Source organism: Phyllopteryx taeniolatus, chromosome 5, assembly GCF_024500385.1.
Source record: "Phyllopteryx taeniolatus isolate TA_2022b chromosome 5, UOR_Ptae_1.2, whole genome shotgun sequence".
Taxonomy (NCBI): Eukaryota; Metazoa; Chordata; class Actinopteri; order Syngnathiformes; family Syngnathidae; genus Phyllopteryx; species Phyllopteryx taeniolatus.
The window spans coordinates 28,250,043-28,265,276 of NC_084506.1; the positions used below are offsets into that span (position 1 = coordinate 28,250,043).

General features: G+C 42.0%; 1 protein-coding gene across 1 annotated transcript; it reads left to right on the forward strand.

Moving 5' to 3' along the window:
* sema7a (semaphorin 7A) lies at positions 1-11,936 on the forward strand. Its single transcript, XM_061774495.1, has 14 exons — positions 1-176; positions 1,300-1,439; positions 2,629-2,670; positions 2,742-2,846; positions 3,039-3,120; positions 3,251-3,361; positions 4,523-4,665; positions 5,110-5,288; positions 7,419-7,527; positions 8,412-8,607; positions 8,824-8,936; positions 9,230-9,375; positions 9,477-9,535; positions 9,697-11,936. The coding sequence occupies exons 1-14, from the start codon at positions 56-58 to the stop codon at positions 10,089-10,091; spliced, it is 1,941 nt and encodes a 646-aa protein (XP_061630479.1). The 5' UTR covers positions 1-55; the 3' UTR covers positions 10,092-11,936.
* Positions 11,937-15,234: the final 3,298 nt, after the last annotated feature.

Here is a 15,234-nt window from a genome sequence, read left to right on the forward strand (position 1 = left end):
CCTGCATGTGGATCAGTCGCTTCGGGATGAGGATGACCACTCATGAGTGCACAAGATGAAGCTGATTCAAAGTCTCTTCCTGTCTTTTCTGGCACATTTTCAATGGACCCTCAATGTCAGCTCAGAGGACACGCCAACATTTGGATCTAAGAATATTCCCAGACTTCTGCGCAAAGGTAAACCGCCATTTTAACACATCTTTAACAGTTCCTGTGACATTCCTCGGACCATTATCATTGCAAATTGACATGTAAATATATGTATTGTATCTTAATATTGAATTCTTTGAACACAGCCACAGTTGTTTCGTATGTCAGTGAAAAAATACGACGATTTCCACTTGTCCTGGAAACGGCGACCATCGCTGTCAACTTTCCTTTTTTTAGTTTCAGTTGCCATTTTATAAATGGGTGAAAAATATAACACAGGGATAAAAGTTCACACAGAGGTCACGCGACGAGAGTGTGGCTACAGGTCTACTGCCACCCTCAAGTGAAATATGAAATTGCTTTTTTTGTATGTGTGTATTGTTCACTGTGGGAAAATGTGGTGGCAGGCCACATATTATTGATTTTATGACAGGAAGCTTCGGGCCGGAGGAAATTTGGACACGGGCCTGATTTGGCCCGCGGGCCGGACGTTGGATAGCCCTGGTTTACATGATGGTTAAATGGAGAAATGGGAAATGTGTTAAATGTACTCATGAGAATTGTGAATTAAAAGGCTTGGTTTGCTATCAGTGGCCACAATGCAGTATAATGAGGTACATTGCGAAATACACAAAAATAGTCGTTACAGTATAGTGTGCTTATTATTGTGGTTGCGTTTTTTTTACTGTGATGTAGAACGGAGAAAAGTTTATAATATTTTCACCCTATTTTAATGAAAAAGTAAACAAAATATTAGTCGCTATATAATAAAAACAATAATAACAAAGAAAGTGTTAGATTAATAACACTGTTAGCGTCAATCAATTGTTGTCATGGCAGGCTAATGCAAACAAATCTGACTTTTATCCGGGGAATAGACATATGCATGACGGTGAAAATTTTGGATCTCATCCACTTGTATTGTTTCACCTTGACAGAGGTTTTACACTCTGCTGAGACCCTTTCTACTAATCTTTGCCAAAGTGGAATTGTTGATAACAGCTTTTGTATTGGTTCTCTTTGGCATGTGCATGTGTACCTAACGTTCTGGTCAGCGATTGTGGTTCAGTGTGACCTTCGCTAACATCCTTGAATTAAAATAGCTGATCGTCAAGTGCTGCTGACTAATTGAAGCTGCTTTACCTTCCAGATGTCATCCAAGGAAGATTTGACTTCCCTGTTTATCAAAACCACACTGTTTTATTTTATCATGAAGACTCCGGGGAGTTTTACATAGGAGGGACAAACTTTGTGTTCAAGCTTGACTTGGATCGCTTTCAAATCATTAAGGTGGGTAACGCTTTTTCTTTTTTGCACACTTTTCCGTGAACATCAGCCGTAACCTCCAGCATGAAGGAGGCGGCGGATTTGTTGGTGCAGCAGGAGACGTAATTAGTTTGCACTGTAAAATGTGCCCACTGACAGCTGTGGCCTTTTCCAAGCCGCTCCACACTGCTCTTTCATTCAGTAGCTGTTGATCAAGTGCTGGTCAGGAGATGTTTTCCCCATGCTTGGGTGGGTTTTCTCCAGTCACTCCGGCTTCCTCCTATATCCCCAAAGTATACATGTTAGGTTCAGTGAAGACTTTAAATCTTCCATGGGTGTGAATATGAATTTGTGTTGTTGTTGTCTATATGTCTTGTGATTAACTGGTGACGAGTCCAGGGTGTACCTCCCTTTTCACCCAAAGTCAGCTGGGATAGGCTCTATCTCTCCTGCAACCCTATCGAAAACATATAGTTGATATAGAAAGTGGATACATCCCTGTTGAAGTAAAAAAAAATTCAGAGTCGGAATCTGCAGTCATTTTTCTATTTACTAAACCCTGCCACGAACCGTGAGTGATTGATACCACCTACATAATTTTTGTAATGACCTGTTTTGATCGGTTAAACTAGCTACAATATAGCACTATGATTTTAAAAGACTTTAATATCCTTTTAAACTCATCTTACAACATTAACCTTTAAAAAATTGACAAATTTGGACATAGGAGGTTTCCGCCCGACAGTTAAGATATGTACAATAAACTGACACTAAGAATTGGCAATATTTGTCAACTTGTCCATGCGGGATTGCTTCAAACATGACAGATTGTGAGACAAATTCTCAATTGGATTTAGGTCTGGGATTTGGCTGTAGTATTACAAAAGGATTTGTTGTTGTTGATTAGGCTATATAGTTGAGGTGGTACATTTCCTCTTCAGCTTCATCTTTCCTGTAGTCGCACAAAGCGTACCGCTGACACGACCATGTCGAGAGAGATACAGTAGATACTTAATGGCAGAGATGCCATAAAGCCTGACCACTGTTGCGAAGTATTCATCAAGGTAATGCTGTTATTCCACCAGAACACATTATCTTAAGTGCTGTTTGAGACAAAAATTTATCTTTTAACAGCAAAACAAGCATCCATTTGTGGAGACTGCAGGTTAGCTCATTAGTTTTAAGTCACAAACGCGCTGTATATCCCCTGCAGGAAATCCGTCTGGAGGCCACAAGGGAAGAGCATAGCCAAGAGGTTGGTAACCATGAAGATGACTTTAATGACGTGCGCTTGTGTGTGGTAATAACACACTGCGTGCTGCACAGGGTCCTTGTGAAAATGTCATCACTGTCATCAAGAAGTTTGGAGACAGTCTGTTTGTCTGCGGGACCAACGGACACAGGCCTCACTGCTGGAAGCTTGCAAGTTCTGTAAGTACATGATACATCTGTTTCAGTCATTATGGGGTCATTTCATGAACTGATGAAAGCATACGTAACCTCTAATGAAGTAACCCCGCCACTCTGTGGGTAATTTAAGGCGGGTTTGCGGTGTCTGCTCATAATTTACTGTCTGTGTCGACTGTCAAACTTCCATTTGACTTTGTGCCATTCTTCTTTCAGTTGGCTGACGTGATAGAGGATCAAGACGGGACGGGGATCTCTCCGTTTACGCACACACAGAACTCACTGTCTCTCAGAGTTGGTATGTGAAATGCTGCCTCTGGTGTGTTTCTGCAAGCCGTAAGAATGTGACATTGTGTAATCATCGAGATAAAAGGTGCTTAACAATAGAGTGGTGGCCTGTTTTTGTACCACGTGCCTGCTTTTTTTAGAGGGGGATCTATACGCTGTGGCACCGCTGAATACTGATGGAAGCTACTTGCAGTTCAGAAGGAAAGCCGGCAGAAGAGCCAACGTCTGGATGTATGACAGTTGGGTTTCAGGTAAGATTTTGTAGCACAAGTGCAGCATTTAAATTCATTTTAATAACAATGTATTATACTGATTATATCTACTGATCGTAAGGCAGCAGTCCGGCTTCCTCACACATTCCAAACATGCATGTGAGGTTTATCATAAAGGAGGGCTGTCAAAACTCATTTTTGTTGTGGACCACGTTGTAGTTACTGTCTGGTTTCCCTCAGAGGCCCGTGACGACTGTGAAACAATAACCAGTAATACCTTGAGATACAAATGACCCTGTGTCATAACCCTGTAACCAACAGATGTTCGAACACAAACAGTGGAGCAACGTATGTTGACAGACATTATAACAATAGTCACAAGCTTATATTCTTTATCATTTGTGACAAATGACAGCAGCTAAGTTAGTCAGTTGTGAAACTCTTCTTCATGTTTCTCTATTTCTGTATTATACTGACCCCAGGTTGCCAAGGTGCACAAACCAGGTGAAGCAGCACAATGTCCATTGAATTGAAGCAAAAATTTGGCAAAAATAGGGACAGATGATTTGAGATGCAAATGTTTTGAGTTACATGCACGGTCACGGAACAAATTAAACTTCTATCTCAAGGCACCACTGTAAATATATCATCGCCTTATCGTATTATTACATATACACAACAAATTGATGGATAACTTTTTTTGAAGTCAGAAGTCAGGTCAACGACTGCAATTTGTTTGTATTTTACAAAGGTGCTTGGTTTAATATCTTACATTATCTCAAGGTTATTAAAAGTGAAGAAAATTTGCAATTTTGGCACAGACTTAAGCAAGAAACATGAAGTCGAGGCACTTCTTTTACTTTAGCAGGCCACATAAAATGATTTGACGGGCCTGGACTTTGACAGCTGTGCTATGAATTGTCCATAGGTGTGAACGTTGTTTGTCCATATGTGCCCTGTGATTGGCTGGCGACCAGTCTCTGACCCCGCCTCTCACGCATATGTCAGCTAGGATAGGCTTCTGCTGACCCTACTGAGGACAAATGCAACAGAAAATAGATGGATGATTATCATGCCTCAAAGGGAAATTCAATTATACATTCTTCTGCACACTGTATTGTTGTGTTGCGCCACACATAGAGAAGCATGCACTTTCTATCCTGTACTTTGCTGATCAGTATTGATGTCCTTCTCTTACAGAGCCCACATTTGTGTCTGCCTCCTGGGTGAAGCGAAAAGACGACCCCGAGAATGAAAAGATTTTCATCTTTTTCCGCGAAAAGAACTCTGATCAAAACCCAGAGGCCGATCCGTGGATTTCCAGAGTGGCCAGAGTTTGTAAGGTGCCTTGGACAATGGACACTGACTCAAATGACGTCAGGGGAAAATCTGATTCGATAAATTACCATCTTTCCAGAAAGCTCTTTCAGAGTCGAGTAACATGAGCTGTAGACGCACTCATGATGACGCCGAGGATGATTACTGAGGCTATCCCACTGGCAAAAGCTTGGTTTAGTTATACGATATGCCGGTGGCGGGCCATGCATTTGGACTTCCCCGACTTCATCCACCTCTTAATAGCACCATTATCACGTCGCTATTATAGAAACGATCATTACGATATGAAAACGGCAACAAAAGTGCAGATAATAGTGATAATGAATGAAAAAAATGTTTAATGTGGCAATACATAAACATTCATCTAAATACATGGCTCTTTCATCAGTCACATAGTGAAGTAAAGTCATGGGTGAAAACATGACACTCCTATCTTTACTATTTTCCAGACTGATGAAGGCGGATCAAAGCGATTTTTCCAGAACACGTGGACATCTTTTCTCAAGGCTCGACTGGTCTGCGGCTTCCCAGAACATTCCCTGTATTTCAACCATCTGCAGGACGTCTACATACAACACGCAGAAGACTGGCGGCACACAAGGGTCTATGCCCTCTTCACCAGCAGCTGGTTTGACACTTTCCCTTCCTTTTATTGCGTAGCAAGCGAAAGTGTATGACTGTAACACACTGACACAAAACGCAAGATCATCATGTCTAAATTGAGACTAAAACAAACTCTGTGTGGAGGTTTTGACTTACTCCTGATTCTGCAGAATTGCTCATCGCTGAAGCGTACTGTCGCTCATCTGTTGGTCACTGGCCACTTCACAGTTTGTAGTTTAAATAATTGTGTGAATTTTTCATTTAAAAAAAAAATTTGTTTAAGCCTGTCTCTTCCAGTCAGCCATTTAAGAAATTGCATCATTGTTTGATGCCCGTCAGAAGCAGAGAAGAAGATGAACCACCACCAAACAGTTTCAGAAAGTTGCAAAATGTGTATGGGGAAGCTGCAATAGGTTACAGCACAGACAAAAAAGTGGGTGTTCAGGATCAAAGGTAAAGAACAAGGGCCCGCTTTGAGTGACCTCCGTGAAAGTAAAGGAGATTGTGAAATCAATGGGTTCTTTTAGCTGGACAACCATAACCCATCACCCTTACTTACTTTTTTGGACCCTTAAAATGAGTTAGTTACTTCTTTGATGACGAACAAGTTAAGCAAGCTGTAAAAAAAAAAAAAAAAAAAAATGGCTGAAAGCGCAGCCTACTGAATTTGACACAGCTGCCATGCATGCACCTTGTTCATCAATGGACAGAAACTGGGAGATTATATAGAAAAGTAGTGATGAAATCCACACTTTTATGATGTATAATAATACATAAAATTATGATACAATTATGTCAAACCTAATAATATTCACAATAATAATAATGCTATTATTGTTGTTATTATTATTAGAGACAATAATAATTCCCTTAAAATAACTATTTAATAATATGTGTGCCTAATGATGTTATGACAGATGAGTTACTTCTGTCCCTAAAGCTGGACCATCCCTGTTTCATCCACATATTGAAACAACATAGGAAATGTTATGTTTCTTAGGAAATTCAGTGTAACCCTGTTCAAATAACACTGGGGAATATTTGAGGCGTACAATTATGTCAGCGTGGTGCAGCCTGTTGTATTTTGGCTCACGCGGTACACTCCCACAAGTATTACTCAAGCACATCCATCCACCCATTTTCTGAGCCGCTTCACCTCACTAGGGTCGCGGGCGTGCTGGAGCCTATCCCAGCTATCATCGGGCAGGAGGCGGGGTACACCCTGAACTGGTTGCCAGCCAATCGCAGGGCACATACAAACAAACAACCATTCGCATGCACAGTCACACCTACGGGCAATTTAGAGTCTTCAATTAATGCATGTTTTTGGGATGTGGGAGGAAACCGGAGTGCCTGAAGAAAACCCACGCAGGCACGGGGAGAACATGCAAACTCCACACAGGCGGGGACGGGGATTGAACCCGGGTCTTCAGAACTGTGAGGCTGACGCTCTAACCAGTCGGCCACCGTGCCGCCTACTCAAGCACAATAAGTAAAAATTGGAGGTTGCCCTTTAGTTTGGATGACCTGTGACATGACATGAAGCAAGTGTTGTGGATTTCGACATTAATGTTACAGTGTTTTCCCAGCGGCCACGGCAATCTCGTTTCAGGCCACCGTGGCCACAAAACGACATGGTGGTGCCACAACATGCGTTGACGGGATGGGCAAACGTGACGGGACGTGATTGCTGAGGATGCCTGGCCAGATTTTCAAACTGCCACAAAATTTGCCACGTCAGACATGGCGCGGATGAGAAACCTACCGGTAGTCGGCCATAGTAAAACGCAATAGAGTGTAATGGAGCGTAACAAAATGAGGAGGTGGTACAAAGGGAGATGACAAGCATGTATTTTCTCAGTATCTCACGATTCTTTCAAGTTTAGTCCTATTGTGTTGGCACTAACGTTACTACTCACGGTTGAGTACGGTGTTCTTTCTAACTTTTCTGCTCACTGAAATGTTATATTGAGATGTTATGTCATACTGTAAGAAAGGCAAGTATTGTTAGTATTTAGCTTGTCCATACATTAGATTAACGGTAGTTTCTAACCATTTCTTTGCTTGTTCTTCTTACCAGAATGATTTAAAAAGAACCAACCTAATGAATTAATTTGCATCCATGCTCATTTTAGTCATTCTATTTATCTTTCAGGAACGCCACTGCAGTTTGTAGTTATTCCATGCAGACTATTGAAGGCATTTTTGACAACTCCACCTTCAAAGGCTATGACAAGGCTGTTCCAGAACCAAGGCCAGGAACTGTAAGTGTTATTTTGGTTTTATGCTTGAACTCACCCAAACGTATTGTCATGTGTCACAGTTTTATAAATGGGTGGATACGAGGAAAATCCTTGTATGCATCACCGTTTCCCACTATGGGTGGTTTCCAGCGTCACATTAAGACCTCCGCCGAGGCTTAACAGTTCATCACATGTGCGCGACAGCTACGATCAAGGATCTTGATACAGCAGGCAAAGGGAGGTGAAGATTCAATTGGAAACAAAATATATTACTTTCATAAAATGCTGCGTAAGCACAACAACCTGATCAGATTAGGTTCAACCGAGGTAGTTGTCACGTTCAAGACACCTAAAACACTTGTAAAAAACAAGACAGACACCGAGGCAGTTCAGTTTGATGAGGGCCCAGTCCTCTTCACAGACAACGTCAACTTTTATGATACAATCAACATACTGCTAAATGCATGCTTTGAAAATACTATAAGAGTAAATATGGGATAACAATGTACTTTTATGCTAACAGTAGTATGTAAACATTTTAATTTTGGAAGGGTTTTCTGTCAAAGTTAAATTGCAAAATTAATTATAAAATGTTTCGCCTACTCTGAACCTTTAGGATTATTTTTACATTTGTATGATGTCATTGATTTGTCGGATCTACCTACTATCAGAGATTATTATTTTTTTTATAGGTTTAGATTCAGATTAAGTCACAGTACCACATAAATAAACCGGCTCACCATGACCCTGAACAGGATAAGCAGTAAAGAAGATGAATGGATATTAGCTTTTTTTTCCTTTTTTTTTAAATTAAATGAAAGCGCAAACTCCTTATATTAGTTTTGGCTTCCACATCATGATGATGATGACCGAAACACGTCAACGAAGTGTATCTTGTGTTTCAGTGTGTGCGCAACAGCCGCCTATTGCCGCTGGCCACCATCAGCGTGGTGAGGGATCATCCCGAAATGAGCGACTGGGTCCACTCTGTACACTACACGACTCCGTTCTACGTCAGCAACAACAACTTCACCAAGTTAGCCGTGGACCGCGTCCAGGCGGCGGATCGGCGTGTGTACAGTGTTCTCCTGCTAGCCACTGGTATGTCCTGTTTGCTGCATAACAATACTCTTGTCTAGCTTTTGACTATTTTTAGCGCTTTCTTTGCCTAATTATATCTCCACTCAACAAAGCTGAACACATCCTGTGTCTCATTCCACATATACTCTACACTACTGTGCAGCACGAGCTCTGTGTTTAACAGTACAGTACTGTAACTGTGTATGTAAGATATGTGATGCTTACCGTACCCTACAGACTCTGGGAAGATCCATAAAATTCTAGAGTCGGGATCCGAACCTTTCATCATCTCCCAAACACAAATCCCCAGTCTGTCCAGCATACAGTCGATGAAACTTGACTCCAAAAAGGTACAGCACATCTAAATCTATTTCTAGATGTTGTGTTGCTATGGTACTTGAAATGCTTATCATCTTGTGCAGTTTCAAACTTACTCTCATGACTCTTTTTCAACTTGATGTGAGATTCATACTTTTTTTGCAATGCATGCAAAACTCACAATGGTAAAGATATTGTCAAATGAACACATTAATTACTCTTTGTCAAAGCAGAATGTTTGCTACACATTTGCTCTTATTGGATTGTGCAAGTGTACCTACTCTTGTGGGAATAATGATTTTGTTGTTGTTTTGTCTTTGCCTAGAAAAAACTAGTGGTGAGTTTTGCAGAGAAAATCATTGTGTTAGACCTCCGGAGTTGCGATATGTATAACAAATCCTGCGCAGACTGCGTTCTGGCTCGGGACCCCTATTGTTCCTGGACTACATCTGGATGCACCCCAACTGTCCCGTAAATCTGAAACATAAGAATAATCAATAATAATCTATTATTTACTGTCTTTCTACGGAAGAAAGTAAATTGATTGATGGTTGCTTTTGTTTATTCTACAGTGGGGGCATTCAAAATATTTTTGATGGGAAAACAAGTGTGTGCTCCGCATCAACATCAGGTACTGAAATGCTGAATATAGCGGTACCTTGACTTACAAATGTGCATGTTACGAGCTTGGTCGCAGGACAAATTAAGCTTGTAAGTCAAGGTACAACTGTATTACATAATACCAATGTTCTTTTTCCCAACATTATGTCTTGTCCGTTTTGTCTTTTTAAGAACATAGTCAATTAAACCGGACGAGAAGGAACGCTGCATCGCCCGTAGACGTGGATTTAACTCTGCCCCTTGTGCCCGTGGGTGTCCCTTATTACCTGACGTGCCCAATTGACTCTTACCACGCCGTCTACACGTGGAAATACGGAGACCAGATCAGTCCTTGTCTACAGATGCACTCCAACTGCCTCCTCCTCATGTCCGCCATGACCCCCACGAGCTACGGCAGCTACGAGTGCATCTCGGAAGAGAGGGACTACGTCAATGTGGTGAAGAGATATCATCTCACGGAGCGAGTCGACCAATGTACCAAGGCCGACCGAGGTAAAGCATCAGCCGTAGCAGCCCAGACATTGTGGACCACACTTGGACTTAGTGTTTCGCTGTTTTCAAACTGAATGCAAAAGCTTATAAGCTTCTCTCATGAATAAGACAGACTGAATATGTGGCGCGGCACGGTGGACGACTGGTTAGAGCGTCAGCCTCACAGTTCTGAGGACCCGGGATCAATCCCCGGCCCCGCCTGTGTGGAGTTTGCATGTTCTCCCCGTGCCTGCGTGGGTTTTCTCCGGGCACTCCGGTTTCCTCCCACATCCCAAAAACATGCATGAATTGGAGACTCTAAATTGCCCGTAGGCATGACTGTGAGTGTGAATGGTTGTTTGTTTCTATGTGCCCTGCGATTGGCTGGCAACCAGTTCTGGGTGTACCCCGCCTCCTGCCCGATGACAGCTGGGATAGGCTCCAGCACGCCCGCGACCCTAGTGAGGAGAAGCGGCTCAGAAAATGGGTGGATGGATGAATATGTGGCTTCAACATATTCAGTCCTCTTTCATTCAGCTAGAAAGCTAAGAAAATATACAGGACAATCTGCTCTCATTTTAAAACAAAACCACTTTTATGAACTGGACAGGCAATGTAGGTAACCCTTATAATTCTTATATCATACTGCACAGGTGTTAACATCAAAATAATGCACCAGAAGTGTGCATGACATATGCAGCGAAGACTCTCTGTAACTTCTGCTAGCAGATCTTAGAGCAGTCGAGTTGTATGACTTCTCCATACTTCCTTGACACCAATTACTACTTTTCCATTAGACAAGGCTTTGGTTCCATTTTGTGGCATCTTAGGGCATTACAGAAACAGCCCCAAAAACACAAGTGAGTTCTTTAACAAACAGTTGAGGATCGGTTCTGAATTCCTGAAAGGTGAATAAGTGAATTCCGAAAGAGCGAATTGTGAATAGGCGGTGGCCATTCTTTTATTATGATAATTTTTTTTCTACCTGAGCAGCCAGGACAGCGTCTGCCGCTTTCCCCACGTCGATTCATCGAATACCACGAATATGACCTGAAAAATGGATCCTACGTCGTCTAGCGACTTTCTTATCCCTACGCATAACTACGTTTGAGCTGCGAAAATATATCCGCTCTAGTGGCTGGAATACAGTATATCCCACCAGGTCATCGTGGGGCTTTTCCACGGCACGACAATGAGGCGCTCTAAAGCAGTAACGCCAGAGTGAAGCCCTGGTCCACACGCTGGCTGTCACGTCCTCAGCTTCATCCTCACAGTGAGTCAGTGCTCTCTAGTGCTCGTTCACAAACAGTGAGGCGTGCACATGTTGAGACAGGTGGTTTAGTCCAGACACAGCAGTGCAGTCTGGCTCTCTTCCAGCCATTTATGTGGGTGTATTGTGTGCAGAAGGATGGAAGCACCGTGAGTCCTTCCATGAATTTCCCTGTTTTGTTTCCCACCACCTACCTCTGCTGAGAATGACTAACGGACAAGGAGGCCTATGTGAACGTGCAATAAGACAGCCTTTGTTACAGAGTAGACAATGTCTAACCTCTCTTTATTTCAACTACTAATGATCATGTTTATGTTTCTTATGGCTATTTATATATGTGAATTATACTGTAGATTTACTTGCAAATGACATTTTTGGTACAATATAACAATATTGTTTTTATTTTTTAAAATATATTTTCAGTTAATGTATCAGTCGCCATCCAATGAAAAGCGTGAATCACAAAGAAAAAATGTTTATTTATTTGCAAAATTATCATTTAAAAATCATCCAAATGTAGTGATCCACGCTTTTCATTTGACAGTGAAATTCTCAGTTTATTAAAAAAATAAAAATAAAAAATAAAATGATAAGAAGTGTTATCATATGAAGATTGTGTGCAGGTGTGATTGTTTTGGCTTATTGTTGCAATAAAAAGATGAGAACCTAACTGCTCCAAGCAAGTGATTTCATTAGCCTGTGGGTAAGTCCGTCACATTCACCGTATACATCTTTGTTTCTATTTTGTACTACCGATGACTCAGTCTAAAACATGTGGTCGGTTGCCACTTAGATCAGTCATAATTGGGAAATTGTTGGCTGACAGCATGTGAGTATGCATCATGCCACATGTTTCCAACCACTCTCCAACCCTTCCTTGTTTTGCCAGTTGTTTCCATGCAAGGTCACAAGGGGACACCCACCTGATGTCAACCATCAGGTGTACAGTATAGCACGTCATCTTGTGCAGAGGTTTAAATTTCTACTCAGCTCTTTGTTGCTGCCATGAACTCCCAAAGAGCTGATAACAAACACGCCGCAGCTACATACAACAAGACTGTGTTGATGTCACGGCAAACATGCCTTTGGAAAGCTTAGCCTTCACTGATAGGATAACAGTCTTGCTTGAATAAGCACATTGAAGATCCTCCTCACCCACTTCACCGTCAACAGCTTTCTGTATGGCGCAAGGCCGCCGAGCGCAACTAGACCTTGAAACTCTGGAGTATTGGCCAGCGTTTAGGGCAACAAGTTGTTCCGTTTCCTGTGACCGGGAAGTACAGGAAGGGAGTCAAAGTCAAGAATAGCATTGAACAAAAACACGTTTTGTTTCTTTCTAATCTCAAAACCACTTGTTGATAGCAACATACCCTGGGGCAAGACAAATCCCTTGACACACCCAGTAAATGACGTCACAATTAATTCATGTTAGCCAGCATACAAGACGAGTATGTACACAGTACTCTGATTATGTTTTTACCAGTGGCAGGTTGTGCATTTGGTACCTGGGCCTTCAGTGGGGATTTACCCGACTTAACCCACTTCTTAATAGCTCCACTATCACGTCACAATTATGGAACCCATCAAAATGCAGTATAACATTATGCGATTGTCTAACATGCATATCTGGAGCAGTTCAGAATCAAAATAATATATCACGACGGATGTGCTTTGCTCGTCGAAGTTGGTTATCAGGTTTTGGCTTGGACCAATCGATTAGAAGACAGAAAAATGCTGACATCATCGAGAGCCAGCGCTGAATTTGAAATCTTAATGGTTAAACGATGCTAATGCTACTACAACAGTTGAAGTTACCTCTTATTCTAAAGGCCCTGGGCAGATTAGATTCAACATGGCAGCACATAGAGGCTGAAATCTGATTGGACAAATATATATATATATATATATATATATATATATATATATATATATATATATATATATATTACGTCCACATGCAGTACTGGAATTGGGGAAAAAATACCCCTTTTAAACAGCAGGGGTCGTTGTCGTCCTATATAACAATTACAACTCAAATTAGAGGCCTTGCCTTCACACCCCCTGACATTATTTGAAACCATTTTAAAGCAACGGCACTGTGACCCGGCTTGGGAAGGGTACTTTCAAAATGTATCCCGATACACTTACTAGTTAACCGTTAAAATTGTAGTCAGTGACGTGATCCAAGTACCACACTATTAATTAAAGTGCTGTAACTCGATTACTTGAAATTACTTTTGGATTACTCCAACACCAAATATGACAAAATAAATTCAATGTCAATAAAATATATGTTGATACGTATTGTCTGCAGTGTTCTGTAATTCAATTCAATTCAAATCCAAAACCTCGGAAATGTGAGACAGACTTGCCTAACCTTTTGTTCACCGTGCGGCCTAGCTTCATAACGAAGTTTTCAAAACATGACAAATTCACATGACTCAGTGTGTGACATCGAGTGAAATGGAAAAACAGAGGGTTTGTTAAATTTCTGACGGCAGCCTTTGAAGTTAACGATAGTTTAACTCCGATGGAATCAGATTTGTGCCCAAAAAAAAAAAAAACAATCACACAAAACCCCTCCCCTCACTGAGACACACACACACACCTCCCACTTTATAACACAATGATGCGCTGCTAACTCTGGAAAATGTAAATCTGATTACGCATTTTTTCCCCTCTTTTTATCTCTACCGGTAGTGAAATACAGTTCCCTTTTTTTTTTGTATTCTGATCACGTAATCCCGTTCCATGTCGAGTATTCCGTTACTCCGCAAGCCCGACTATGTCTGTCTCCTATTGATAAATCCTACCCATGCTGCAGGTTGTATAGGTGCATTAAATTTCTGTCTTACAAAGTCAGTTTGGTGTTGACGCTATCACTCTCACACAATTACGTTCACCTAATCCAATACAAGAGCTGAGGTCAGAAACTTGGATAATGATTAGTTGAAATTCATTGACTATGTTTATTAGTGCGTCTGTGATTTGAGGTAGTGGAGGAAATCATAAAGCAAAATAGGTCAAATATCCGACGGATTACCCCAAAAACCCCTATGACGAACAAAATAAATGGATAAGAGGTTTCCCTTGCACGGACGCAGGTCACCGGGGTCCCCCTCTGGAGCCAGGCCCGGAGGTGGGGCTCGAAGGCGAGCGCCTGGTGGCCGGGCCTGCACCCATGGGGCCCAGCCGGGCACAGCCCGAAAGGGTAACGTGGGTCCCACTTCACATGGGCTCACCACTCTTGTTCACGAGTGAGGGAAGAATGGAACCGGAGATCGACAGACAGATCGGTGCAGCGTCTGCAGTGATGCGGACTTTGTATCGATCCGTTGTGGTAAAGAAGGAGCTAAGCCAAAGGCTCTCCCATTGAGAGGAGCCAGATGAGGTGGCTGGGGCATCTGATTCGGATGCCTCCCGGACGCCTCCCTGGTGAGGTGTTCCGGGCACGTCCCACCGGGAGGAGACCCCGGGGACGACCCAGGACACGCTGGAGAGACTACGTCTTTCGGCTGGCCTGGGAGCGCCTTGTGATCCCCCCAGAAGAGCTGGATGAAGTGGCTGGGGAGAGGGAAGTCTGGGCGTCCCTGCTAAAGCTACTGCCCCCGCGACCCGACCTCGGATAAGCGGTACAAAATGGATGGATGGATGGATGGGACGCATTAAAAAAAAAATAATACAGGCATATGTAATAACACGATCTTAACAATAGATGTCAGTGTTATATTAAATATTTTAAAATACTGTACTGGGCTCACTGGTCACAATATTAGGTACACTTGCACAATCTATTTAGAAAAGACCTAAGACAACTGTATCAAAAAAAAACATCTTGTATGAAAATAATGAGTATTTCATTTAGCGTAGAACTGAACTGCGTAACACAGATTTTTTTCCTAACATTTTGCTTCACAAATGTAGCCAAGACAGGCAAATATATATATATATATATATTTCATTATTTA